The sequence below is a fragment of the Corapipo altera genome, unplaced genomic scaffold (assembly GCF_003945725.1).
Source record: "Corapipo altera isolate COAL_440 unplaced genomic scaffold, ASM394572v1 56, whole genome shotgun sequence".
Classification (NCBI taxonomy): domain Eukaryota; kingdom Metazoa; phylum Chordata; class Aves; order Passeriformes; family Pipridae; genus Corapipo; species Corapipo altera.
In genome coordinates this window covers 1,596,611-1,622,644 of record NW_020884896.1, presented here as the reverse complement: position 1 = coordinate 1,622,644, position 26,034 = coordinate 1,596,611, and the positions used below count along the sequence as shown (strand labels likewise).

Sequence of the window (26,034 nt, the reverse complement as noted above, 5' to 3'; positions counted from 1 at the left end):
GGAAGTTCTGCCTAATAGTAAATGGAGCCAGTCTGGGACACTCTACTTCTTAATTAAACAGAACAAAGCTGATTTCAAACACCTATCTGAGGGAGTTTGGTAGCAACCTGGGTTCTCTGCTAAGGCGTGGACCAGGGTGTTGCTCTTGATAGGGCAAAAATATCAACGAATCCAAGGAAAGGAGCAAAGCTTTTGGAGAAAAGGATTTTACTCATTTGTCTGAGAAGTAGGTCACTTGTATTACCGTACCACACATTTGTTCTGTAGATGAATTTAGAAACATTTCTGGCTAACCCTGGAAAGAGGTGTTATTGGGCAACTTGTAAGTAAATCAATCATGTCAGTGAAGTTTTAAAAGTGCAGACAAACAAGTTATTCGATAGTTAGCTGAAAAAAGCAAAGACAATTGAAAGTAAAAAAAGTAAATAAAAGGAAAAAAGTAAATATAATTTAATCAAAAACTTAGGAACCTTAATAGAGCAGTTACTTTTAGTTGCCTGGTGAAATGTATACAAAACTGCTCAACGGCAACATTTTTTCAACTCTATAGAATGAGGATGGAGAAAAGAAAAGAAAGCTTTGCTAAATGTAATGCTCGGTAGAGACTGAGTACAGGGACATCCAGTTTTGTTCAGCAAGTAAGGAACAAAAAAACCCGAAGGGTAACTATCCTGCTTAGATGCACACATAACAGCTCCACTGTCTGTGAAGACCTACCTACTCATAGCTTAAAGAAAATGCAGTGTTTGAATCAGCATCCTCTCTACATAACACAAACCCCTGGAGGCCACATCTGAACTTCTGTTGCCCCAGTAACAGATCTTTAAGCCAGCCTGAATCAGCCATAAAACCTATTGTATTTATTGTTTTCCTAATCAAGACTTCTAAACTTTTTTTCCAGAGTAATATGATAGCCTTTTTCTTATGACAGAACAACAATTTATATTTTAACTTCCTAGCACTACATTCCGGTACAATCTGTGTGTTGAAAATACTTGGGTCCTTTTGCAGAAAAAGGAACAGATGTTTAAAAAACCCTCTGTTTTACTGAGCTAGACTCCTTTATTTTGGTTTAAAGCCGCTGCTTTCTTATTCCCTCACTTTCCATTTTCCCATACCTCTGCAGTTATCCCACAGTTACCTAAATTCAAGGTAGTTGAGCCAGGCTACTCCTCTTTATCCAAAAGGAACTTTTAAAGAAATAGCCATAAGAGCACATATGAGCCATATGAGTTACAAACAAAACAACACAATGAAACATATCTGTTTCCAAATATTAAAGCAAATCCTCAAGCTCAGGTTTGATACCATCTTTTGCTGCTCCCACAAAGTCTTCATCAGTTTTGGATCAGAAATAATTCAAAGCATTACCAACCTTGTACCAGAAGTCATGAGTTTGGCTATTGAAGAACAGAAACTCAGTTCCTGGCTGTTAGGAAGCTGTGCTGGGTAAAGATGGCAGTGAAATGATGGTCATGCACTGCTTTTTCCCCAATCATGCAGCATCTTGACAACAAGTAGCTATTTCTTCCCCACTCCTCATTCCTTCTACTATCACTTCAGCTTTCCCCTAAGGTAGCACCTTAGAGAGAGAGGTGACTCCTTTTATCCTTAAACCTCGTGCTTTCCAGCTCCTTAGCCACAACAGCTATAACAAGGCTCTTTCATTATCACAGATTGCTGGATTTTTAAGGAGAATGCCAGTCTCTGTGGAGTGGCAGAGCAGGATCAGGAATTTTGAAAACAAATATATTCATAGATATACCTTATCATATCTAATGAAATTGTCAATAAATCTGTAACAATTTTCTCTTTTACTAACAACCTACCAATTCCAGCTTCTCATGTTATCTGGAAAGGATAGAAGGAACTCTGACTCTTGATACCTCTACAGATGTTATTGTACATATTTTTCTTTTATTCTTTTAATGCTCTTGTTGCTGTTCTATAATTCTACATTATTGCAGGAGTGGTTTCAGGACGTTTTCCTCTATTTATATTTTCATCTCTCAGATGGCCATAGAATTCAATAGATTTTTCCTAAATGAATAGCTATGAAACCAGTATGCTTTTCTATAATCTCTATGGACTCAGAAAACATTATTATAATGGGCAGACTTGTATCAGTGGTCTCAAGCATACTGGGAGTGGGCCAATATTGTCCAGCAATGGAAATTAGGTAGGTAGTTTTGAGTAGACAGTTATGTCTTCGGGACAGTGGCCTTTGTGAGGCTCTTTTTGTGGAGCCATGTTTCACCACAGGAGTGATGTCTTCACTACAACTACAGTACAAACTTTGCAGAAGTATGATTGAGTTGAGGCTTTTTTTTTCACTTATGTACTCTGGTATAAACTTGGTGGGTTTTACATTCTACCTTTCCAGCGTGGTACTTTTAAATCTTGAAACTAATTATTCTTTCTTGTTCATTTTGCTATACTTGTTTGTCCAAATATTCATTTTGTCTTAGAGATACTGTTCATCCACATAGAACAGATCAGCTTAAACACTGAGATGAAGGTTGAGCAAGGTTTTGAACAGGCTTTGACATTTCTATTTATTTTATAGCTTGCATGCTTTCTTCTTCCAGTACTGGCTGTTGTTAGGACTAAAAATATTTAATATATCCTTAAAAGTTATTTTCTTTAATATTTACAGATCAGAAAGAAATATGGAAGAAAATCTCAAGAGAAGAGTTGTTCCTACAAGACTTGTTATCAGGCCTTCAAAGAGAAATAGAAAGATCTGAGTTCAGTTTCTGGCAAGGAATTAGGAGAGGAAATGATTTTCAAAGAGCTGGTTTAGGACATGGAGTGTTTTCAAATATTGACTCTACACATGGGATGGGGGTTTTTCTTGAATCTTCTCATTATTTCCTTCCATATACTATAAGTTCTTTCATCTTCCCTCTAAGAAAAGCAGGGTTTCCCCTTTTAAAAAGTCTCCGTTTCTTTTGAAGCTTGACATGAATTTCATGAGTGAAGTGTTTAAATGCATACTTGCCTTCAAGTACCTCATGCTATTCTAAGTCATTAAGATGTGCTATTAACTCGTGGTAAACAAAGCCAGCTTCATTCTTTAGTGCAAAGCAATGCTTCAATGACAAAAATAACTCAGTAAAGAAAATATTGCATGAAAGGACAAGGTATAAATGGCATAATACCATAAATAGCCAACTATTGGATAAAGTCATTGCAGGTTATTGGCAGTACGTGTTTGAAGGGAGTGTTTGAGGTGGGGAAAGAAGATGAACAAGAGTGGGTATTGGGCTGATTTTCTAAAAAGAATAGACATGCACACTCTGTTGCAAACTGACAGGTTTCAGGGGAAGTTACTCACATTATAATCAGGTGTAGAATTAAGTGGAAATGCTTAAAGGTTGAGATGTTGCTGTGAGAGGTGTGGTTGCATCTTCACAAATGTAGTCATATGTAAATGAACTTTTAACTGGTCTCTCTAGGTGCCCTTATATAAATAAGTGCTTCTGTATAAATTGTTGACTGCACACTCAGTTTATGAAAGTCAACTCCTTCAGTGCTCCTTATGGATGAAAGCCCCATCAATGTCCAGCATATAATTGCTAGCATTTTGATCTTTTCTGTAAACTCTTTACTCTCCCCATTCCCTCCTATTTTGGGAATTAGACCTGGCTCTGGAAGTGACTTAGGAATGAAAGATATTTGTATACAGCTGAATATAGCAGTTCATCATGTATCAAATATGTCCTTTTGGCTTCTTCATCCAGCTAGTGTACGTACTTATCAGAAACATTTGGCTATTTTGAGTATGTTAAGGAGGGCCTTTAAGGGGAGGTATGCTTTATTGAGAGACAGACTTGTTTTTGTGAAAGCTGCCATCCAGGAGTCTCCAAGGGAACATAAAGCAGCAAAAAACAGAAAGAACCCCTCAAGCACTCATATGGCTTTAAAAACATTTCATGCCATAATGGTGCAAGCAGTTGTTTATTGAGTGTGAGTAAAGCACTGAGAACTAAGAACAGGGTCTAACAGTGCGCTCTCCACAGTATCCCTGGGATAATACAATTAATAATGCAACAACTGCCCTCAGCCACCTGCCCCACACTGTTGCCTTGGCTGGACCACTGCTGGCTCCCAGGGCAGGTGTATTTTGGGGGGTGAAGGCAGACCTTCCCTGTTCAGCAATGGACCCTACAGGTCCAAACAGCGATGGAATTCCTCCCAGTGGAGTCCACACAAAGAGAGACCGGAGTGAAAAAGCATAAAGCACTAGTGAGAACAGGTGCTGAACACTAGGGAGAATAGGGTGGAAGATTCTCCTCAGCACCGTCAGGCCTGCAAGAATATTCCTGGTACTCATCATCAAGGTCAATGGCATGGGCTGGCCTGCGGATTTCGAGCAATGAAGTTGAATGGCACAATATTCATAAGTGATGAGTGAGGTAGCTCTGAGCTGGCACTTAGATAATTATGAATCTTGGGTGTATAGGTATAGTAAGAAGTCTCAAAAGGAAGGGCTCATGAAGGACAGAGAGGGCTGCATGCCTACCTCTTCTGCTCACACTCCCAGCTCTTTGTCTGGGAATGTCCCAGGTAGTGTTGGCCTCCTGCCCAAGCACCAGTCACCCATAGAAGGGGTAACTTGCAAATGAAAAGCTCAGCACCAGCATCTCTTTTAACTTATACAAGGAAAATACAATTTGTGAAAACAGCAATTATTTCTACAACACTTTTTGGCTGATGCTGAAGTTTGTGAAATGTATGGAAGCCAGGATTTCTTCACCTCTGAGGGTGGATGAAGTCTGTGTTGCAATTTATAAGCTTTGCATAACTGTTCAAATTGTTTTGCCCCACAATCTGCAGGTGTAATTTTTATCCCTCTGTTGATTTTGTAGTAATGTAGTAATGTATAGAGTAATACCTCATCACCCCCATAGGTATCTATTGTAATTAGAGAAAAAAGGAACTCACAAATCTGCCTACACGTGTGGAAAGATGAAAATTAAGTATGCTTTATTTCTCTTGCAGTTGTTGCTAAATGAAAGTCTTGGTGTGTGTGTGTGTGTGTGTGTGTGAATTCAAATCCTCTGGGAGAAGAACTGGAACCAGTAGGAGCACTATGCAGGACTTAACACTCAGTGTGCACCAGTCAGTGCTAGTGAGTGTCCTGGTGAGCATGGGCCATTATGCATTGGCAGGCTTGGACTAATGAATGAGTGGGGCTGGGTCATGCAATGTACTATGGTCAGTTTTGTGTTGGCATTAGCAGGACCTACCCAGCTATTTTTAAGGATGGGTCAGAGGGACTCTGGGCAGAGTGGCTTGGGTTTTTCTTAGAGCTAAGAATTAAAGTAACAGGTTTGCTCTGACACAGAAGGAGGTTGCTGGAGGGGGTTAGAAACAGGATCACAAAACCTCTGTTCTCCACTCAAACTGGGATCTTTGCATACCTGTAACTGGGCTGAGCGAGGGTTGAGTTGGCAGCAGCCTGGAGTGGGCAGTGAGATTAGGTCAGGGCTGAGCATCGAGGTGGCTGGAAGCTGGGACCACCAGCTCTCTTCCCATGAGCATCTTTTCCATGCCTTCTTTCTGCGGGAAAATTCTCTTCAAATATGAATTCCACTACTAATCATCCCCATCATGGTTTGTTGAATTTTTTCATGCATAAAAACCAATATCCCACCAACTTTTGCTATGTCAACAGGTTGCTATGTCAATAATCATAGTTGTGCTTTTTCCAAATTGTAAAGCCCTTATTTTTTCACTTGTACCTTTACACACAGTAGGAATTTTGTTTGAAACAGCAAAGGTATTGCTAACTCATAGATCCAATACTTTTTCTTTAAAAAGTGAAGATACAATTACCAATACAAACTGCTGTTCCATTCTGGGTGTCAACATTAATTTCCCCCCATTGTCTACTACAAAAAAACCCAACAAATGAAATACAAAGTAATTATAAAATTAAGATGATTACTTCGCACTTATGACTTACAGTATTGTTTTGACCTTTTGTAAGGAAAATGGAACATGATAAAAATATTTTAACCTTAGATATAGAAATGCACTTTAAATAGCACAGTTCCTTATCTAATATAGTCTGTGTTTTCAATAGAAGCTTTCCCTTATAAAGACAAAATTTGTCTGCTGACCCCAAAGTGATTATTTTCAAAATCAAATGAAGAATCTACATGTTCTATTTTACTTATGTCAACAAAATATTTCATTCTTTTGCTACGTGTAGGAAGTTTACTTCTAAAATGTTAGTGCCAACACACAATTCCACAACAATGCACAAAGAACAAATGAAACTTGTGGACCACTTTCAAGCTCTGCTCCACTGGATGTTGCACTAGACATTCCAAGTTTTCATGAAGCAAGAGAACATTCTTTAATTAAGACAAGTAATATCAGATAAGGGCATAATTCTGACTGTCACAAAGGAAATCCATGTGTTTTTTATGATCAGAATGACCTTTAGAAGCATTTTGTGAAATGTCTTGAGGCAGGAAGATCCCTTTGCAGAGGGGTGTCATGGCTGTTTTGTTCCCCTGGAGCAGGTAATAGTGACCATCTGAAAAGTAGTGAGTTCCCAAGGTCTGTGTAAGAGGACACTGTCCCTCAGCAGGGATGCCTCATGGATCCATGCTCTGCTAGTGGGACTGTCAATCTGCAGCAGAGAGGCTCCAATATTAGAGGACAAACAGGTCTGAAAAGCTGGTAATTTGTTTTTCCTTTTGAAAGCCAACAGGAAATTTGGTCACATCTTCACTGTCCAACAAGTTGTGGTGCAGTGATCCTCAGGCTGATTCTGGTCTGAGCATCCCTACAGAGCAGCATATGGGGTACCAGCTAAGACCTGGCTCTGGCAGCATCATTTTTTTTAGGAGCTGTACCCCTTGCGCTGTACCCTGCTCCTCAGCTGCAAAGCTGGGCTGACACCTCCCTGCTGTTGCACTCCCTGGTACCCTACACCACTGCTCAGCCAAATCACTCTGCACTTGTTATATTCCTGTTATCTCATTCAGGTCATCCTGACATCTTGAAATAACTGGTGTCCAGGTCTAATGACTAGGACATTGGGCCACTCATTGGTATTATTCAATCTTCCCAAGGAATTTTGGTCTCCAGGGCTTTTGTTTCTTTCCTGTTTTCCAGATGGCACCTTCAATTAGGAGGATTTTGTGCATGAACTGTCCCTGCTACTTGTCTGAACAGCTTCTAAGGGATATTTCAGTTCAAGCTGCAGTCTTGCTAATCTGAATGAATATTCAAATAAGTAAATGAAAATTGTGGCTGAAATCCTTCCTTTTGTGCCCTAAGGGATGTCAGATTTTATTCATATAAATCATAAAGACAGAAATGTCCTTATTAAATTGCACTGACAGAGACTTGTGAGAATAGACTACTGGAAATAAAGAAGTGATTTCTTTGACTTAAAAAAAAGAAAATATCTGAAAAAAAATGAAACAAAATTTTAACAGGCAAGCAGATTCTTGGAGTTAGCAATGCTGTCAGAATTTTCATTCAATCCTACCAGAATTCTTCTGTGCTTAATAAATTGTTCCCTGAGCACTAGGTGAAGCAACACTGGTTTCCTGTCTGTTTGTACCTTACAGTTGATTGCAAGCTCCAGTTAAATATTTCCAGTGATTGGGGTATCTCTGTTGCTCTTCTTCTTCCTCTTCTAATTTCCTAATCATGTTACAGTCTTCACTGGTCAGGACACCTGTAATCTTTCTCTTGGTCAACTTTTTGTCATGCAACACATGAATCTTTAGTTATTTTGTGGAGAACTATGCTGTTATGAGTGAAAACCAGGAAACATGCAGAAGAACACACAGACCGCATAATCCCTCAGGAAGGCAGCTAAACCATCCTTCCTTAAGCCTTTGAATAAAATCACTGTATGCTTCTACACTGCTGCTGCATTGCTCTTGTCTTCATGTTTTGAAAAGGGATTTTGTCGTTGCAAAAAAAATGTTTTTTTTAGACTAGTATAATTTTCAAATTATAAAGATATGTGCCAGTATTTTTAATAAACGAGTCATTCCAATATTATGGACCCTCTGATATTACTAACACAGCCTGATGGGCAATGAGCCATGCAAAACTTGTATGTGATATGCATACTGGGTACCTGTTTTTTTAATTTCATAAGAAAGCATTTGTTTCCATGGAAGGCACCGGCTTAGGAAGCACACTGAAGTCGGCATGGCTGTGCATGGTTCAATTTCAACAAGGGAGGAACTGAAATAAGACCTGTTCAGAGAAGACAGGATCCACCTAAAAATGGAGGAGAGTTCCCAGTCTCTGAGGGGTTTGCAATGTACAGAGAAAGATACATTAGCATTTTGGCATGTTCAACACCCCGGAGGCTGTTCCGGATGGCACAGAAATGAACCGTGTCACCATACAATGTCCTTTTCACACTGTATGTCTTAGCAAGGGGCATTGGGATTATCTGTGGAAGGAGACAGCCTTCCCTTTCCCACTGCAGGATTGCCTGGCTCAGCAGATCTCCCACACGATGCCTCCCCCATGTGCGATGGCTTTCCCACGTGCGATGCCTTCTCCGCACTGTTTGTTGCCAGTGGCGCCAGGGAGGGGGAGCAGTATCAGGGGCCGGTCAGCTCTGAGATGGCTTCTGTGACCACTAGCCTGTAATTTTTACTTGGGACTGCAGAGAATTACAGCCTTGGAGTTTATTTACTAGAAATTTAAATCAAAGCCAGAGCTAGGTAATTGCTTACGGCAAACTGACTCCTCTGCATGGTACACCAGCTGTCAACTACCAGCAGGTGAAATCATAAATACAAGGTGTATATGCACACAGGCTGTGCACATACAATCCACTACTCACAATGGCTATTTTTCCCCTTAGCTGGCAATTCATTTCAGAGAGAATTTTGGGGAAATTTTTTTTTTTTGCAGAATCACAGAATTTCAGGCACTAATCTGCCTGCTTTTTCTTTTTATTTCAGTCTTTAGACATTGCTTCCTAACGCTCAACAAAGAAAGGAGTGTAGCAAAAGGGGCTACTTAACACACAAGTAATCAGTCCCTGGATCCAACAACATGAAGTAACCAAACATGGGGTTTAGTGCCATTTCAGATGCACTTGGGCATCCTACCTGCCTCTGGGATTTGTCTTTGGCTTTGTATGTAGTAATTTTGGCTGAACCAGTTTCTTGCTGGATCATGTCTGGAGTCTGTGAAGTGTTTACCTTATGTTTTATCCTTATCTGTTAAAGATTGCTTTATTTACAAAGCTATTAGTAAACAATGAAGACTGGACTTGCAGGTAATCTTCACTTGGTTTATGCAAAGCACAGCCAGATTTTCAGGTGTAGAAGAAATTGTCCATCTGTAACAACTAATGGGCACAAGTTGGTTAAACTCATGGACATCTATTGTCTGCAAAATTTATGCTATTTGTAGCTGAACATTATAGGGAAGAAAGGGTGAAAGCAGGAGGTTGTTTATGAGAGGAATTCTGAATATTTTCTCTTTAACAGGTGATGCAGACTAGTCAGTTCTGTGCATTTAAAGACACAAACAAACTCTCCAGGATCAGCAGGTGTTCCCGGTTTTCAACCTTTTTCTGTATGACTGAGGTATGACTCTTTCAACAGAAACTCAGTATATCCTCACATGACTCCAGGAGTAGTAATTTTAATGGAAATTACAACCAACCTTTCAATAAAATCTCAGTAAATTCATTAATTTATGACACCATTATGATTTAAATTATGGCTCTTCATAGCTATGACAAGCTTGAAAATTACTATCATGATCATATAGGGTTTGATATTATCCTCAGACTTAAAAATATTTTGCAGGTAATATCATAGTTTTTTATCCAGTTTTTGATGTTGTGCAGATTAGAGGGTTTTGGTTCAGTCGTGTTGCCTTTTTTCCCCCTGTTTCTGATATATTTGGTATTAACTCTGGTGGTGAGGCTGCTTTACATCATTATTACTTTTCTAGCCATGATATATTTCCTTACATGCAACAGACCATTTCGCTTGAAGAGATCTGTGATACACATTGAGTGTGTGTGTAGCTGTGCTGCAGAGGCTAGCTCTGTTAGCATGTGAATCCCAGAGGGTTTGCACCCAGCATGCACACATGCATTTCTGTCTGGGAAATCACAGTCAGAAATACTGTCACTGTACCTAATTGGAGACAATCATCTTGATATTTCCCATCAAAGCAATGTGGATTTACTGCAGTGACACAGAATGAAATAGCAGGGTCTTATTATGCAATGCACATTTGTCTTGTTTATTAGTAATAGATAGGGGTGGTCATTTAGGGTGAACCTGGTTTGTTAAATACAATCATAGCATGAAGAGCTGTGGTACCTCCTGTATGAGCTGAGGAAATGCTGGTTAGCTGCAGCCGTGGCACTGTAAGGACAGGCCATTCCCATCCACAACCTGATGCACCATGTCTCAGAGTCCCATCCAGTCATCTCCATCTGCACTGAGAAGTGATGCACATTGTCCTGCTGCTCTTGCCACGAAACCACACAGCAATGCTGCAAGCAGCAGAGAGTATTGCACAAGCTGTTCAAACCATCTCAAAATTAAAAAGCTGATGGAAAAGTTATACAGAGCAATTAATCATCATGTATCCATGTTTGTTTATGTTTGCTATATATTTGCTTTTTTTTAGTCTGCCTTCTGGTCTTTGAAGGGGAAAGAGCCACTTCTAACATATGTGACAATTTCAGTTTCAAATTCAACTATAAATTGCCATATTTCTGCTCAGGATGAAGGAAAAAAAATATCTCCATTTACCTCTCCTGCTTTTGGTACACATCCATTTGTGAATGATTCACCCAAGGCAGAGTAAATTTATAGACTTGTGAACTCAGCGGTCTGTTAAAATTTCTCATGACCATTTTGAATAAATCAGACTTTAAATGTGATTAAATAGATCAAATGAAATATAAACCACAATATAGTAAAACAGAAATTCTACTTGGCTTCAGTTCTTCTTAGCAGCTACCCTGCACAGGTACTGAGCCATATACACACCTACTCAGCTTCACAAGAAAGTTTCCAAAGATGTCAGACTCTTTCTTAAAAGGATACAGCAAAAGCAAAATGCTATAAAAATTATCTTTCATCTTAGTAACTAAAGCATTAAAAATCCATGGAATGTGTTCAGAAATATGATTCAACTTGTAATTTCTAGTTAGTTAAGTGAAAACTCTACTTGATTAAAAATACTTGATTTTGTACTTGAGCCTAGCTTTGATTGCATGCCATTCAACTTGTAATTTTCACAGTGCTTGCCTGAGATGTACAATCTTTTTTAGCAAGAAAACACTCCCATTTGAATGGCTGATCTCAATGCCAGCAACATAGGAGTTACAGTCCTATAAAAAAGATTTAACACATTGCTCAACTTGATTTTTCTTACATTTTTTTTTTTTAAATTGTTTTACTGATTTAGCTGCTTGTGGGGCAATAACTCAAATAATTACTTTTTCAATAAAAGTATTGAGTAACAAAGGTTAGCTTTTGCACAGCAGTTCCATGCAGTCCTGAGTGGCTGTATGAGCATCTAACAGGTGTGAACCACACAAGAGTGGGAGCCACAGAAGATGCTCAGGTGGGCAGGAAACTGGAGCTGAGCTCTGGGTATCTCTCTGCTGTCGTTTACAGCTATAAGCAGGTAACAAGAAAAGAGTCTATCCAGAATGGCACACAGGACACTGTTTCAGGGCAGAACCAGCACAGTAGCTGCAACAGAATTTCATGGCAATATAAATTCCATATGGTATTTTTGCCTTGTATCGCATGATCTGTCATGGTGCCCTGTCTAGATACACAGTACTGATGGAGTAATTCATACATATGGCACTCTTTCAGGAAAGAGCAATGCTACAATTAATAGGTTTGGGGCATTCTTAGTTGTAGCTTCAGGACACAAAGCAAAAAATACTTTACCATTTTGTGCCAGCTTTTCCATGGTTGAAAGTGCTATGTAAGTGGAAAATAAAGGCATGTAATTTTGACTTAGAAGAAATCAGTTTAAATAAGGAAATGTTTGTGCCTGTGACTACTAGTTGGAAGGGAAGAAACTTGAAACAATGAGTAACAATGATAAAATAATTATAGCATAAATGCAATATTTTAGTACTGGATAAGAGCCAGGAAAAGTAATGACAAAAGCACAGCCTTCTCCATTTCCAAAGCAGTCAGCAGGAACTTGTTTGCAATTTCCTTCTTAGGGCACTTCCACGAGAGATGTTGACAGTAAGATTGTTATGTTTTTTACACTGTCACAAGGTGCACTCTCTGTGTGGAACATATAATATGTCTATGCTGGGGAAGACACTTGGATTTCCATTTATGCAGCTGATGATTTCTTTTGTGCTTGCATATGCTTACATGAGAAACAGATGTTGGGATGGAATAATAATTAATTTGAGAGAAATAAGATGAGGTTCACTTTCATGCCTGGGCCTGGGTTTTTGAGGGGAATGTGTGGCTAAAAGGTGTAATTCCATTCTCAAATCCTATCCCCCAAGAACCTCCCAGATCAAGCTTCCTTGCCATGTGGCTGCAAATGTATCCCAGAAAAGAGCTTCAGATTAAATGGCCCATCTGACTTCACCCACTAAATCTGGGAGCATGGAGAGAATCCAGTGGAGAGAATACACCTGCACATTCATTGGCAGCCTTAGTCTTTCTGAGCACATGGTATGGGGACATAAGTTGGCAGCGTGTGGCACAAAATGGGATGGGGTCGCTTCATTTGATTGGTCAGGGAAGCAGGCTTGTTCCCATCCTGGGGACTGTCTCCTCAATAGGCACAACAGGGAAAGAAGTAATAAAGAAAGCAGACTAAGTCTCCCCACCTTGAAAAGGAGAAATGCAGTGTTACTATATCAAATTCAAAAGTCTTGTCACTATACCAAATTCCCCCCGAGGATTCTACTCGAGTGTGTCTGAGAGAGCAGCCGATATAGAAGAGCTTCTTCAGCTCAGTTTTGTGCACAATAAAACTCTTGTGTTCTTCTGGTTTCTCATACTATTGAAGGAAGTAATGCGATCTAGCAAAAATAATGCTGAAAAAAATAAATTGCTTTTTTACGGTGTGATATTAGTAGCGCATAAGAAGGCATCAAAAGCTGGAAGGTGAGATTTGCCAAAGAAAACCCAGAAAGTCATAACAAGTTATCTAGGGCTGCCATACAGTCTCTCTTCACTGGGCATATCCCCTGTGTCTGCTGCCTTCTTTCCTTCTAGGCACAGTTTGGTAGGTGTTACCTCCCTCTGCAGTGTTGAAAGCCTCACCCAAAACTTCAGCTGCAAGTGTGTAACTCCAGGGAGAGCAAGTCTAGGGGCAGTGGGCTGTGCACCAGCTGGGTGCCAGCAGGGAGCTGCGGGCTAACAAGTAAGGTTGGGTGCCTGGGTGAGTACCAAATCCAACCACTCCTACAGGGCAGTTTTGGAGAGGGAGGGGCAGAAAAGAACTGTGTAATTGTGTCACAGTATGTGTAATTTTGTTTAGCGTGACTTGATCAAGACGATACTTCTTTTTAAATAGTGCTCTGGAGTGGAAAGGTTTGGAGTGAAGGAGTATCTGGGCAGAAGGAAGAGATGGGAATGTAAAGGGGGATTAATGTTAAGATGTTGTTCACGACTTCTTCCTGGGCTGTAGGAAGTCTGGGATGGGATGAGGAGGAGCTACCAGTAAACATTACCCTTCCCTTTTTTTCCCATTTTTATTTACTTTCTTTTCTCTCTGAAATATGGATTCCCTCTTCAGTCTATGATCCAAAGACCCAGGTTGGTTCCTGGTGTTTTGCCAAGAGCCTCAAAACAAGATTCAATTTAGTCACACGCTGAGTGAATAATTGCCTAGAATTAGAATCCAAAAGGTGCCTTAATCATTCATTCAGATATAACCTATGCAGTCATTTCACTAGTGGTATGTCAGATGAGATATGGCGGCTGGAAGTCACATTCCTGATTTTGCATTATGCCAAGAAGATAAGGGAGCTGACAGCTCCAAGCAATCCCAGGCAGGTTTGGGATCTGGTTTCTGCTTCCTGTAACTTCCTGCACAGCACAAAATGCAGGAGACCAGACAAAACAGAACCTGCATTTCTGGCCCAGCACTTGGTAGAATCTCCTGAATGGGATAGAAGGTGCAGTGATGATGAGTGGTGGGGTTGCAAGTATGTGAACATGAAGCATTTGGAATCAAGTGGAGACAGGTCCTCTCCTGCATGTGGATATGACTCAATACTGAACTAGGAGCCACCCACACCACCGATGCTGACACTGGTGTTTGCTACCATGGGTGTTGCAGTCACAGATACAAGCAGGACACTGCTGATTTTGAGTACTGACGCTGCAGAAACTGAACACTTTTCTCTCCAAATGTACCTTATTTTCCTAACACTGCTGTTGTTTGCGTAAAACATTCGTTTCCATGTTTCAAACACGGAGCAGTGCTCAGAGACCCTGGGGACCAGAGTCCCAGTGGGGAGCTAGGGAGTTTGGAGGGTGACCATCTAAGTACCTGGTGTGAGGTGGGAGCACTGTGGCAGGGCAAGTCATGTGGGGCTGTCTCTGGGGCTCTGCAACAGGTAATCATACTAGTGTGCAGTGGAGGCAGAGAAGAATTGTAACTAAAGCTTGCACTGAAATCTGGTTTCGCCTTCATATAAAACTTAAAATGGAGTAATTGTTTGCAACATTGCAGTTCACAAAGTGGTGATGGGAATAGTCAAGTAGCATCGAAGAGTGTTTCCACTACACATGTACGTGCAAAGCAGGAAAATTTTTCCTCATGCAGGGATATCTTTCATGGAAATTTCGAAGGAAACGATTTCTGCCAGGATTACCTCACAGAGTTTTACCTTACACATGTATTTCGTTTGGATGATTCATCTTGTTTCCTTTCAGTATGTGAATCCACAGGAGTTTATAGCTTTATGCACTCTAACTCAGTAAATTAATCTCAGTGGACCGGCTGAGTAATGAATTTTTGCAATGCAGGCAAAAATTATATAGCAGAGTTCATGTAGTGCTGTGTGAACTTACAGTTCAAGCAGCTTAAATTCAGATACTACTGCACTGCACAGTTAATAGCATCAAGTGCTTCCTCTTTTTCTTTTCCTGCAATTACCCTGCATATATGAGAGTTTTTCTCATACAGAACCCCCCACAGCCCTCCACAGCATGTCTGGTGCTTTCAATACCATCTGGGATAACCCTCTCAGCTAGATTTAGGGAGAGGGGCCAACAGAGAAGTGTACACTTGAGTGAATAATCTCTGAGGCCTCTGCAAAGTCATCTGACACCCCCTGAGGCTGAACATTTCCCTGCACTTCGATTTTAAAGAAAGCCTGAGGCTGTGTTTCTTTAAGCAGTTGAGCTGCTCTAACAGCCTTCTGCTTCTGAAAGAGGTGCTTTTATTCCCCATCCCCTTCATTTGTGGCTGGCCCTCCCTGAATTTACTTGGCTCATTACCCAAGAAGATAGCCACCCACTTTCTTTTTCCTAATTATTTTTCCTCTGGGCTAGCAAGGTGTGTATGCTGATGGAGCTGGAATATGGCACCAGGGGTGGGATGGGTGGTGAGGAGCAGAGCAGAGGAGGTACAAATGGACTTCTTGGCAGGGGCAACCCAGGAAACAGATCAGCTCCTGTGGTGGGATCACATTCCTCTAGTGCTTTTGGGGGCACAAACTGTCTGCCTCTGAAGGAATATCCACTTCCCTAGCACTGATGCAGGCTCTTGGCTGACTCCAGGGTGAGTCAGCTATGGACCTTAACTGAACAGTCAATTTAATACCACAGAAAAGATGAGCAGTTTTTTTTCCTAGCCTTTATCTCCTGAGCCAACTAACTGTGAGTCTGGAGAGGGGCCAGGCCAACACAAGGGAGCAGGCAAGAAAAGCGACCAGGTTGAATGCTGTCTCCATGAAGGGTGAAAAAACACCTCACCTTGTAGCTTTCCCCAGTCTTGCTTCTGAAGGGAAACCTACAACAGACTTTTAAAAGGTGAGCCTAAAAACTGAAACCTAATTCTTCAGACTCTAGAAACTACAAACTCATTTTAAGTATTTCACAGAGCAAGGAAATTTGCACCCCACACACTTCAGGGTGCCACAGGTGCTCTCACCACATTGCTTCTCCCCTTGCCAGTTGGCCCTGCTGCCCCATGTGTATCAAGTAAGGGCTTGATCAAGTAAGGGCTGAAGGATGAAATTTGCTTCAGAGCAGCAGTTCCCACCCAGGCTGCCCTTTGCTGAGGGCTAGAGAGGAGTCTGCAGAATTGTGGTCTTTCTTGTCAGCAGACTGCCTGATACACTGGGAGCGGTGCCTTTTCAACAAAGTTTATCTCTCTGTGTGTAATTAATTATGCAATGTTCAAAGAAGAACCTTGAATGATGCAGAAAGCTGACTCTTTGTATAAGAGTAGTTCTAATTGCAGAACAGATGTGTAGTTGAGCTGGGGAGCCAGCTCCAGGCACAACCTTTTTGGGCAGTTGGCAAGGATGGGTACCCTGTTAGCATGGCTGGGTCAGGACCTTCATGGGTGCAGGTGTGCTTGTTTGTCACCAACTTCAGAGGAAAATAATTTTATTTTTTATTTCCTAATGTGAAGAACACACTAGGTCGGGGTGGAGCTGTGGTTGGATCCTGGGCTTGCTGCTATCAGTTGTGCAGCATTAGGCTAGAACCAGGTGCAATTTTCTGAAGACATTTTTCCAGGTGCAAATCTGCCCTAAAGGCAGATGTGTACGTGATTCTTCTCCAACACACAATTATGGGGGGAAGGTTAAATTCTGCAGTTAGAAAAAAGAGGTCTCTAATCCATGCATCATGTTTAGAGTAGATTGATACCAGCTATCATTTTAAATGCTGGTGATGCAACAAAAAGGTTTTGTCTATGTTTGATTGTAGGAATGACAAGCATGTGCAACCCTTCATAAGCTTCTCTTATTGACAGCGTTTCATTATCAAACACAGGCAGTCAAATATTCGGAGTCATCATCTTTCACCTTCTTCCTCATCCATCTCCTAAATTAGAAGTCAGTTTAAAAGAGTTTATTAAAAAGTACCACTGGTTTCTTATCTCAAGTGTTTTCTGATTACACTTTGACCTACACCGCTTTCCTGAATGAGCATGATGATTGTCACTTGGAGAGGTGAGATTTCAAAGAGAAGAAATAACCTATTTTCAAGAAAAACAGCCAGCATTACTGGCTTCTACCTTATAAATAGTCTAGCAGGTCTCAAGGAACTTCTCTCTCTACTGTTGTCTTACCCCAATGCTGTGTGTCTCAGCTCTGCACAGTTACAACTCTTCATCCCAACAGGGGTGACAGTGTGGCTTAATGTCCCATGTTCAAGGAAACCCAGCCACTTGAGTTCTTTCCCACATGTTCTCAGGTGGGATAGAACCAAAGATATAAGCTGAACTGGAGGGAAATGCCTGATTATAAGGGAATGGTCCTCAAGAGGCAGAAATTATGCTAGGATTATGCCAGAGATGAAGTGTTCAGGGAAGAGCTGGCATGGAGGGAACTGGTGAGACAGCGATGTAATTTTATTATTGCCTTTGCCCTCTAGGGGCCATAATTACACACTGGGAGTGGCACACAGTCTGCCGTGCCAGCGTGGAGCTGAATCTCAGGACCTGAGCTAACACATCATCCCAAAGCTCTCCTAATTCAAGAGGTCTGTCCAAGCAGGGGACACCAGAAAGCCCCAGGGTGCTCCCTGCTGCCCCATAGGTGCTCCCAAGGCCAGAGGTAATTTCCCTGCTGGGCTCAGGGTGTGTCTCAGGGGAGGTACTGAGCAGGGGTGTGCTTGGTCCCAGTCCACCTCCAAAATGACATTTTGGATATCCCAGGCTGCTGCAGCTGGTGCAGGTGCTGTGAGGGAACCTGCAGGCTGCAGTGCCCTGTGCCAAACGTGTCCCAGCCCTGAGCTCTCCAATGTGCACAAAGGACCAAAGGGAGACAACTGCCCCAGCAGAGGCTGCTCTGGGGCATGTCAGTCTCCGCTTTTCCTGCCTGCTGCTGCCAGAGGGGAGGCACATGCCATGGCTGTGATGTTAGGCAGGAGCAGCTGCAGTGATTTGTAGTGCTGTAACAGAGGGGTGATCCATGTGAGAGGCCACGGGAGCAGAAACCTCTCTGTCCTTGCACTACCCTGGCTGAACCACCACCTGTCCCCTGGCCCTGCCACAACATGTGGGACCATGTAGGGTGGGCAGCCCCTTGAAAAGGGGAGTGGCACAGCTGCCACCCTGGACGCAGGGAGGGCAAGAAGAGCCACTTCTTGGGGCCCTTTGGCTACTGGAGCATCAGGGAGCAATACCAGTGCCAGGGGTAGCAGGTCTGTCATGTCCTCATTCCTGCTGAGGGCTCAAAAGAGCCCTGTGGAGCTGAGTGGAGCAACGATGATGGGGGCATCTGGTGGTGTGAGGATGGGTGTTGTGTCTGATGTGGTCTCTTCAGCCTCACTCTCCATGTCCTCCAAGCTCTCGCTGACAGAGGGGATGATCTGCACCACCTTCTCCTGGAAGTGCACTTGCTTGCGAGGGACTGACATGGCTGCTGGTTGGGCAGGAGTTACTGGGGCTGAGCTTCTGTCCTTGCTGCCCTTCAGGATGCTCTTCATGTGGCCCAGAAGTGAGTGGTGCTGCTCCCTCTGGGCCCCGTGGAAGGTGTAGATCTGCTCAGTGTCACCAACGATGGTTGGGGCTGCCATTGTGGCTGAAGGGTCCACGTACTGGCCCGTCTGGGGATGCATCTCTTTGTGTCCTGGGCTCTTCCTCCTCTTGCTCAGCAGGAAGTAGGCCAGGGCAGTGAGCACCAGCATGGACCCTGGGGAAAAGGCCATGTTGGCTGAGGGCTGTGGCAGGTGGGAAGAGCTCACCAAACAGTGCTTGGTCTGGCTAGCTCACTACCATCTGCCACTGGTCCAGCACCCCACACATCCCCACCCTCACTGGCTCTTGACAGACCATGCTCCTCGTCTGTCTGCACTGCTCCCCACCCAAACTTCTCACCAGGAATGGTGACATGCCAGACGAGGATGGGATGCAGGAAGCAAGCCACTGAGAGCATCGTGTACCCCAGGAATTTCTGGAAGCTCCCTGGGCGTCTAGCTCGCTTCCAGCAGGCCTGTGCCAGGGATTCAGGCTTGGGACTGGGGAGAGAAAGAGAGGTCCTTGTGGGATGAGGCACCAAGCACATGGCAAGAATTTGGACCTAAGTGTCACCCACCCAGATGTGCAGATCTTCACGCTGGTTTTCCAGGAGACTGGTGTGTTGGTCAGGGAAGGTAAACCAAGCCAAGAATCTGGGGCTGCATCTGCCAGAGGCCAGCATCTCAGGCAATCTCTCAATGTGTTTGCCCACTTGGTCACTAATTAAGTGTGTATTATCTGGAGTAAGTTGTTGCCTCTGAGTAGCTGGAGTAAGGTGTTGCCTCTAAGATATGAGGGCTTTTGAGTTTATGCTAGAAGACAGTGGCAGTGCTCAGCCTCTGAAAAGTACATAAGGATTTTGTACATTTTAATTTTAATTTCTGCACTGTCTCTGGAAGGGAGCTGAAGCTCATCCTGGCGATCTGGCTCTTTCCTCAACCCCCATACTTGTCCCTACATACTGTGTTAAGTGGATGCTGGAGAGCAGAGTTTGTTGTGCTGATGCTCAGCAAATTAAGGCACAAGCCTGGTTTAAAACACAGGTGTAAATGGTGCTGGACACGGCCCCACTTACCTCACCCCTACCTGAGTACACTTGCCATGGCATTAGGGAAAGGACCTTTGGTCTGGCACTTGCAGCTCCCTCAGGTCTGGTGTTGCCTGTAAGAGGCAAGTTGCCTTAGGAGGTCCCACCAAGGCTGGAGAAGAGTGGACAGGGTCTACTCACGTGAAACACATCTCCAGGAACAAACTGATAAAGAAGAAGCCTTCACAGACAGTAACTGCAACCCCTGAAAAACTGAAAGGTGGAGCTGTCAGGGGGACAGGGCTGGGCTTAAGTGTGCTGTCTAGGTGGAAGAAGGGGCACAGAGAACCAGAATTTACTATCCAGTTCACTACAGTCTGTGTGCTGAGGTCCAAACACCCTCTGCTCAGCTAGTTTGTGGAGGAGAGCTCACAGCCCTCCTGTCCCCACGCAGTCAACTTGCAGCCAGTGTCACCTCTGGCCTGCCTGAATCTGCAGTAGCTTGTCTTTCTCTACCAGAAATAGCTTATTTTTCTGAAACCTCAATATGGAGACCTGAAATCCCCAAAGCCTTGGACACTGTTCCCTGCTGTTGTTGCAGTCTGGTCTGGTGCCATATATGGTGGAGGGGTTGACCGTGTCACTCTCTGCCAGCTCTGAATTCAAGGGCAAAAATACTCACAGCAGATAGAAAGCCAGGCTTTTGAACTGTCCTCGCTGCAGAGTTTCTACGCCCACACCGATCAGCACTAGAAAGAGAAGATAGGAAAGATGCTGACTGCAGGGTTAGTTCCTGATTCCTTGGTGCCCTACCAGCTCCCAGGATCAATGCCCTCATTCCCCAGAGGCTAAGCAAGGCTGCTTCTCCCATGCAGTGCAGCACGTTAGGACTGGCAGCATCAGTGATTCATGCTGACACACCAGCCCATGGGAGTCAGAGCTCAATGCTGGCCTTGACACACAGCCCTGAAACCCATCCCAGCAGCACCACTATTATGGCAGCCTTGCCACTGTGTGGGCTGGGGAAAGGTGCTCTGGGGATACCAGCTGGCCTTGGACTGATGGGGCAAGTGAACAGTGACCTGTGACCCTTTCACCCTTTACCACACCACCACATCACTGTTGCCACAGGGCCCACTGCCCACTGCCCCATCCATCTCTGCCCAGGTCCCCCCAGTGCCTGCCAGCCTCAGTCCCCTGCCCTTTCTGCTTGCCCAGGCCTGCTTCATCCAACACAGGGCTGTAGGGCAGCAGCAGGACACAGGAACTGTGTCAGCTGCCTTCACAAAGGGCTGTAGCCATAGCATCAAGATCCTTTGCTAGCCAAACAGAAAAACATAATGGGAGCAGGCAGATTAAAAACAGAGAATGAACATTCTCTCAGTGCCCCAGCCAGTGCAGCACACCAGGGAGTCAGTTTAAGGGGGATTAAGAGTATTAATAAGGCTAAAGTCTTCGATGGATTGGCCAATAGCTTCAGGAGATGGAACATTTCCTTCAACATCCTTCGGTTTCCTTCAAGACTATTTCTAAAATGGAGCAGAAACATAGTGACTTACACCAGCTGCAGTCACAGTGCACCAGTGCCAGCAGCACAGAGATGAATGGAGCCCAGATTTTACAGCCAGAGCATCACTCTGGACAACCATTACACTTGTGTTTGCACTTGATGTCTCCACACCTCACTGAGCAGTCCCCACCCATTCACTGGTGCTCAGGAAGTTCACCACTGATCCTGCTCAATGCCCACTGCCTAAGTTTTGAGATGCAGGTTGGATCCATTTCTCTGAGTTGTGGTTTGTCCCATCTGGAGAAGGATACCAGGCTCCCAAACAAGGATGCACATCACTGTCCATCAAGACTGCAGGGTGGGTCAACACCAAGGGTCAGCTCTCCCACTGGGGCTGAACAAAGAGCCTCTGTATTTTCCTTGTGTCACCTGCAGCTGCTAGCCCCTGTCAGCCAAGGGAACACATGGGGCCCATGTGCCACCCTCCTCCACTGCCTTTCCAGCCCTGAGCAGAGCACAGAGAAATTATTCTGATCAGAGGGCTGTGAAGCTGCATGAGCTGTGTAATCCTACACGCAAAGTATTGTCCGCTACTATCTTGTGACTGAGAACTGTTTTCTGTAATCTTCCCTACAAATGTGGAGTTCATTCATTTATTCATTTATTCCCTGTGGATGAATGCAGAATTCAACAGCTTGGCTGTTACGCTCGAGCCTCTGCTGTGGATGGGGAGGTTTCCTCATTTTGTACGGTTTCTGCTTTATCCACAAAGCTGTTTGGATGAAGAATCTGCGGGGAAAAAAAGGGCTTTTTCCGAGGTGTTTATTTGGACTAGTCGCTGCCTTGATTTGGATTTTGTCCAAACCATGTGGCTAAAGGCACATGATTAGGAATTAAATGGTTGAAAGTATGAGAATTAAGAAGTAAGTAGGAACTCTTTCCTAGATGTAAATATCACAAGGCCTAAAATCACTGAACTAGAGAGATACCTCAATATTGTAGCAAATTGTAGGGCTATTTGATTTTGCTAACTTGCCATAAGACAAGTTAGCCATTTTCTCATACAGAAGAAACCCTGTAGCTACACCATTGCAGACAGCTGTTACACTCCAAGATCCTGGGGGAAAGGGAGGTTTATACTATGCATAACCTGTATTTACTAGCAGCATATCGAGCTGGCCAGGCCTTCTCAGAATCAATTAGTGAGGCTGATGCACTCTCTCTTTCATAGTTTTTTCAAACAAAACCCATGGGAGTCTCTTCAGTGTGGTTTCCATTTCATGCGAAACCCTCACACACTTCATCAGGCACTGAATACTGCATCAAGCTGATTTCTTACTCCATTGAGACACATAGAGGAATAAAACACAGGCACATCCTTCAATGGCATTTTTGGAAAGTCAGGTGATACTAGGAATGCACCAAAGGTATGGAAAAGCACAGAGATTGGTCATACAGCTGTCCTATGCTCTGTGATGCTCAGCAGAGAGACAACTGCACTGTTCATTTAAAGAAAAACTAAAGAAAGAGATGCAGATGATGCAAAATGATGAAAAGAAAATAAGGAGAGAGATTATATTCCACTAACGCACTTCCACATTGTAAATTACTTTCAATTTTGTTGTTATAGCTTTAGTTTTCTCATGGCAACAAACTCACATTTTATCCCAGGAAGGTCTCTATGAGTTTCCTGGGAGCTTTAAGTGAGAATATGACCAGCATGGGACTTATAGGAGCCCAAGGGGGATGGGGAGGGAGAAATGAAGAGATTTGCATTTGCTGATTAAAGCTGTGTCCCAGCTCCCACTGTTGCAGTCTCATCATGATGTGCACTTATCTACTGGGAGTTTGTGTAAACTCAGAGACTCAAATCACTGCTTGTTATCAGTATTAGTTGTTTGAAGCACATTCCAGGGCCTTCATCGTCCCAGCTGGGCTTTGCGTGTCCTTGGGGACCTGTGCACTCTTCAGCTGACCTCTGTGCTTTTTACTTTGCCCATGACAAGAGTAAAGTGTGTCTTTTATGGCTGTCCACAGTCGATAAAGGAAATGCAAAGGTAGGAGGGCCTGCTGTGATTTCTTCTACAGTGTCTGATTATGAAATCCCTGGGGGTCTGAAACAGGAACCACAGGCACCACCTCAAGTCACTTCTCACCAGGAACCTCTGTGTCACACCTCCAGCCTTTAGACAAATCAGGCACCTTGATCTCTGCTTTACTGATGGGGAAACTGAGGCAGAAAGTGTTGTCTGTCCTGTCCCGTAACAGTGAGTCAGCAACAGTGAATCAGTGCCAGACTCATCACTTGAGCCCTCTGCTTTAGTTTCTTCCCCTAATCCCATCTAGAATCATCCATGTTAGAGGGTTGTTCAGCCCTTCTAGGTGAGATGCTGTGTCTGACACCTGGCTCAAAACACCTGCATGTCACCTGAAACCAAGTGCTTGGATGTGTCACCAAACGCAGAACACCCTGGTCCAAAGCAGCCCCTGACAGTGGGTGAGAGGATGCAACTAACCAGGTGCGTGAATTTATGATGTTTGCACTGCAGCTATAACCTGAACTGCTCTGAGCCTGCTCCCCAACAGGTTACTAGAGAGGCAGAGCAGTGCTTTTGCAGTAACTGTGCTGTGATGACTAGGATGGAACCTCTCCATCCTGACTGGCACAGGACATTTCACTGTACAAAGCACAGGGAGCTCTTCCTTCATCTTCACATGTCACAGAGCAGCCTGGTAGTCTTTTACAGCCATGAGTATTTTGCTTTTCAGTCTCATTCACATCTTGACTGTGCCCCTGCCTGCTTTAGAAGAATACGGTTTAGTTTTCTTTTCTATATGTGCTTTATCTTGCCCTCTGACATACTGAGTGCTGGCTCTTCCTTTCTGATGTCTCACTATGCCTCCTGCAGTGTCTGGAAAGAGCCTGGCCAGGCACTCAGCATGCTCCCTCCCTTCGTCCCAAAGCAAAAGTGAGCAAGTTTCCTTGTCCCCTTCATATGATGGGGCAGTGGCTGCACCTGGCCAAAGGCAGGGAGGCAGCTTGGGGGTCCCAACACCCACTCAGTGCCTTTTAGTGACAAAGAAAAAGAGAATTTCCTCTTACCTGCTGCGGTGGAGATGCCCAGCAATCGGCAGGTGTACTCCAGGGCACTCCAAAACACCTTGTGCTGCATGGTGAAGAGATGAAGACTGTGGTACAGCCACACAGAAACTCCTCTTCAGAGCCCCCACCTCATGTGCAGCTCAGCAGCTCCCAGAAACAGGCAGAGCCTCTCGCTCCCTGGACCGAGTGACCTTCCTGAAGGAAAGGACTGTGCGTGCAGGACTGACCACCTCCACGGGGCCTCCCAGGGGAGGGTGGTCAGAGAGTGAGCTGCCACCACAGGGAACTGGTCAGCACTGCTTCCTGCTGCTCCCGTGGGGGCTGTGGAGACCTGGCCTTTTCCTGCTTGCTTGCCGCTTGCTCCTTGCTGGCCCGGCGTGATTAATGATTGGTAAGGCAGGGGTGCGGCTTTGGGAGCATTTGTACCCCGGGTGCATGGGTGCATGGCCTTCCCTGCTCCTGAGGAGGAGGCTCTGGAAGCCCAAGCTGATTAAATGAATGTGAAGTCATTAGTGCTGTGCAGCTCCCGGCAGGTTAACCATTTGTGAGGATGACAATATTTGTTCTTGGCAAGAGAGCAGCACGTTTCTGGCAAGCAACAAGAGGCACCCCAGCCCCACTGCCCCCTGCAGCTCAGTCCCCTGCCATGGCTGCTGCTCAATGTCAGGTTCCTCCAGGCTCCAGACTAGTATGGCTTGGGAAGTGTCTGTGCTGATGTGCAACCACAGGAACAAAGAGATCAAATTTATTCACAGAGGTCCTACAGACTCTGGCCAACCATAGCAAGGGAGATTTGTATTTCTTTGCTTGGGAACCCCAGTGAAATGTGGGTTTGTGTTGTAGCTATCAGAGCCATTTGAGCAGCATCAGGGTCTTGCAAGTGTCCTAACATGCAGAATGGGCTGAACAGGTACTCTGACCTCTTTGCCTTGAATTTGGTAGACAGCTTGGGGGTCCTTGGCTTGTCTCTGCAGGACACATTGCCTCAGGAGAGGGGCAGCCCTAGGTGTGTCAGAAGGGCAAGACAAGAAAGAACTGGCCTGCTTTGGACCCCAGCCCCACACTCCTACGTGTTTGAACAGGGTGCATCTTGCTGGAGGTCACCATCGATCCCCACATGCTGCTGCTCAGGGAAGAGCTGGTGTGGGCAACAGCATCTGGTCATGGTAGTCCCAGCGGGAGGGGTATGTGAGCACAGCACAGTCCCAGCACAGATGTCTGGTGCCACTGGGCTGCAGGCTCACAGGTCAGTGAGCTCACCTTGTGCTGCAGCCACTGTCTGGCGAGTCACTGAAGCCCTGGCCCCTCACCGTGCTTGCTGTGAAGCTGGCAGTGGTGCAGGCAAGGGGCTGGGTGAATCACACTCAGCTCATGCACAGACAGCCCTGTGGGGAGGCAGCTACCAGCTGAACCTGTCCCTTGTGATCCCTTCTCACCTGCCTGACACCACAATGCTGAACCTGGACAGTATGTGTTGTACTGACTTGTCCGAGGGGTAGAGATGACTTGGTCCAAGGGCGCAGTGACAGCTTCTCTTCCACAGGATCTGAGTCTGTATTTCAGACTGGGATTCTCCCAGGGCAGCCAAATGCTTCAACTTATGAAATGAGTCTATAATTCCTGCTGATAGTGCTTTTTTGAACACTCACAAGACTGTGGGTAGAAGGGATTTTCCAGTAGGCAATGCTGACAAGGTTCGGGGGCAGTGAGCATTTTTCA

At 44.3% G+C, this 26,034-nt stretch overlaps 2 protein-coding genes across 6 annotated transcripts in view; both read right to left on the bottom strand.

The window, feature by feature from the left end:
• The window catches only part of LOC113949521 (lipase member M-like), a 33,580-nt gene extending 8,817 nt beyond the window's left edge, over nucleotides 1-24,763 (bottom strand). Inside the window, exons 1-2 of one of the 2 annotated variants that reach the window (XM_027648210.1) lie at nucleotides 24,316-24,763; nucleotides 20,385-20,451 (exon numbers count right to left, since the gene is read on the bottom strand). In XM_027648210.1, the coding sequence (XP_027504011.1) occupies nucleotides 20,385-20,451; nucleotides 24,316-24,385 (137 nt within the window). In that variant the 5' untranslated portion in view covers nucleotides 24,386-24,763. Of the gene's footprint in view, nucleotides 1-1,375; nucleotides 1,556-20,384; nucleotides 20,452-24,315 lie in introns of those variants that run through there. The other variant, XM_027648211.1, reaches the window with a different exon arrangement.
• Nucleotides 17,548-24,348, bottom strand: TMEM72 (transmembrane protein 72). 4 transcript variants are annotated; one of them, XM_027648214.1, is made up of 5 exons: nucleotides 24,316-24,348; nucleotides 20,385-20,451; nucleotides 19,904-19,967; nucleotides 19,036-19,175; nucleotides 17,548-18,850 (listed from the first exon to the last, which is right to left on the bottom strand). In XM_027648214.1, the coding sequence occupies exons 3-5, from the start codon at nucleotides 19,912-19,914 to the stop codon at nucleotides 18,390-18,392; spliced, it is 612 nt and encodes a 203-aa protein (XP_027504015.1). In that variant the 5' UTR covers nucleotides 19,915-19,967; nucleotides 20,385-20,451; nucleotides 24,316-24,348; the 3' UTR covers nucleotides 17,548-18,389. The 4 variants fall into 4 exon arrangements, with proteins under 4 accessions (XP_027504015.1, XP_027504014.1, XP_027504016.1 ...); XM_027648213.1 differs by lacking the exons at nucleotides 19,904-19,967; nucleotides 20,385-20,451; nucleotides 24,316-24,348 and adding an exon at nucleotides 19,762-19,897; XM_027648215.1 differs by lacking the exons at nucleotides 19,904-19,967; nucleotides 20,385-20,451; nucleotides 24,316-24,348 and adding an exon at nucleotides 19,751-19,841.
• Nucleotides 24,764-26,034: the final 1,271 nt, after the last annotated feature.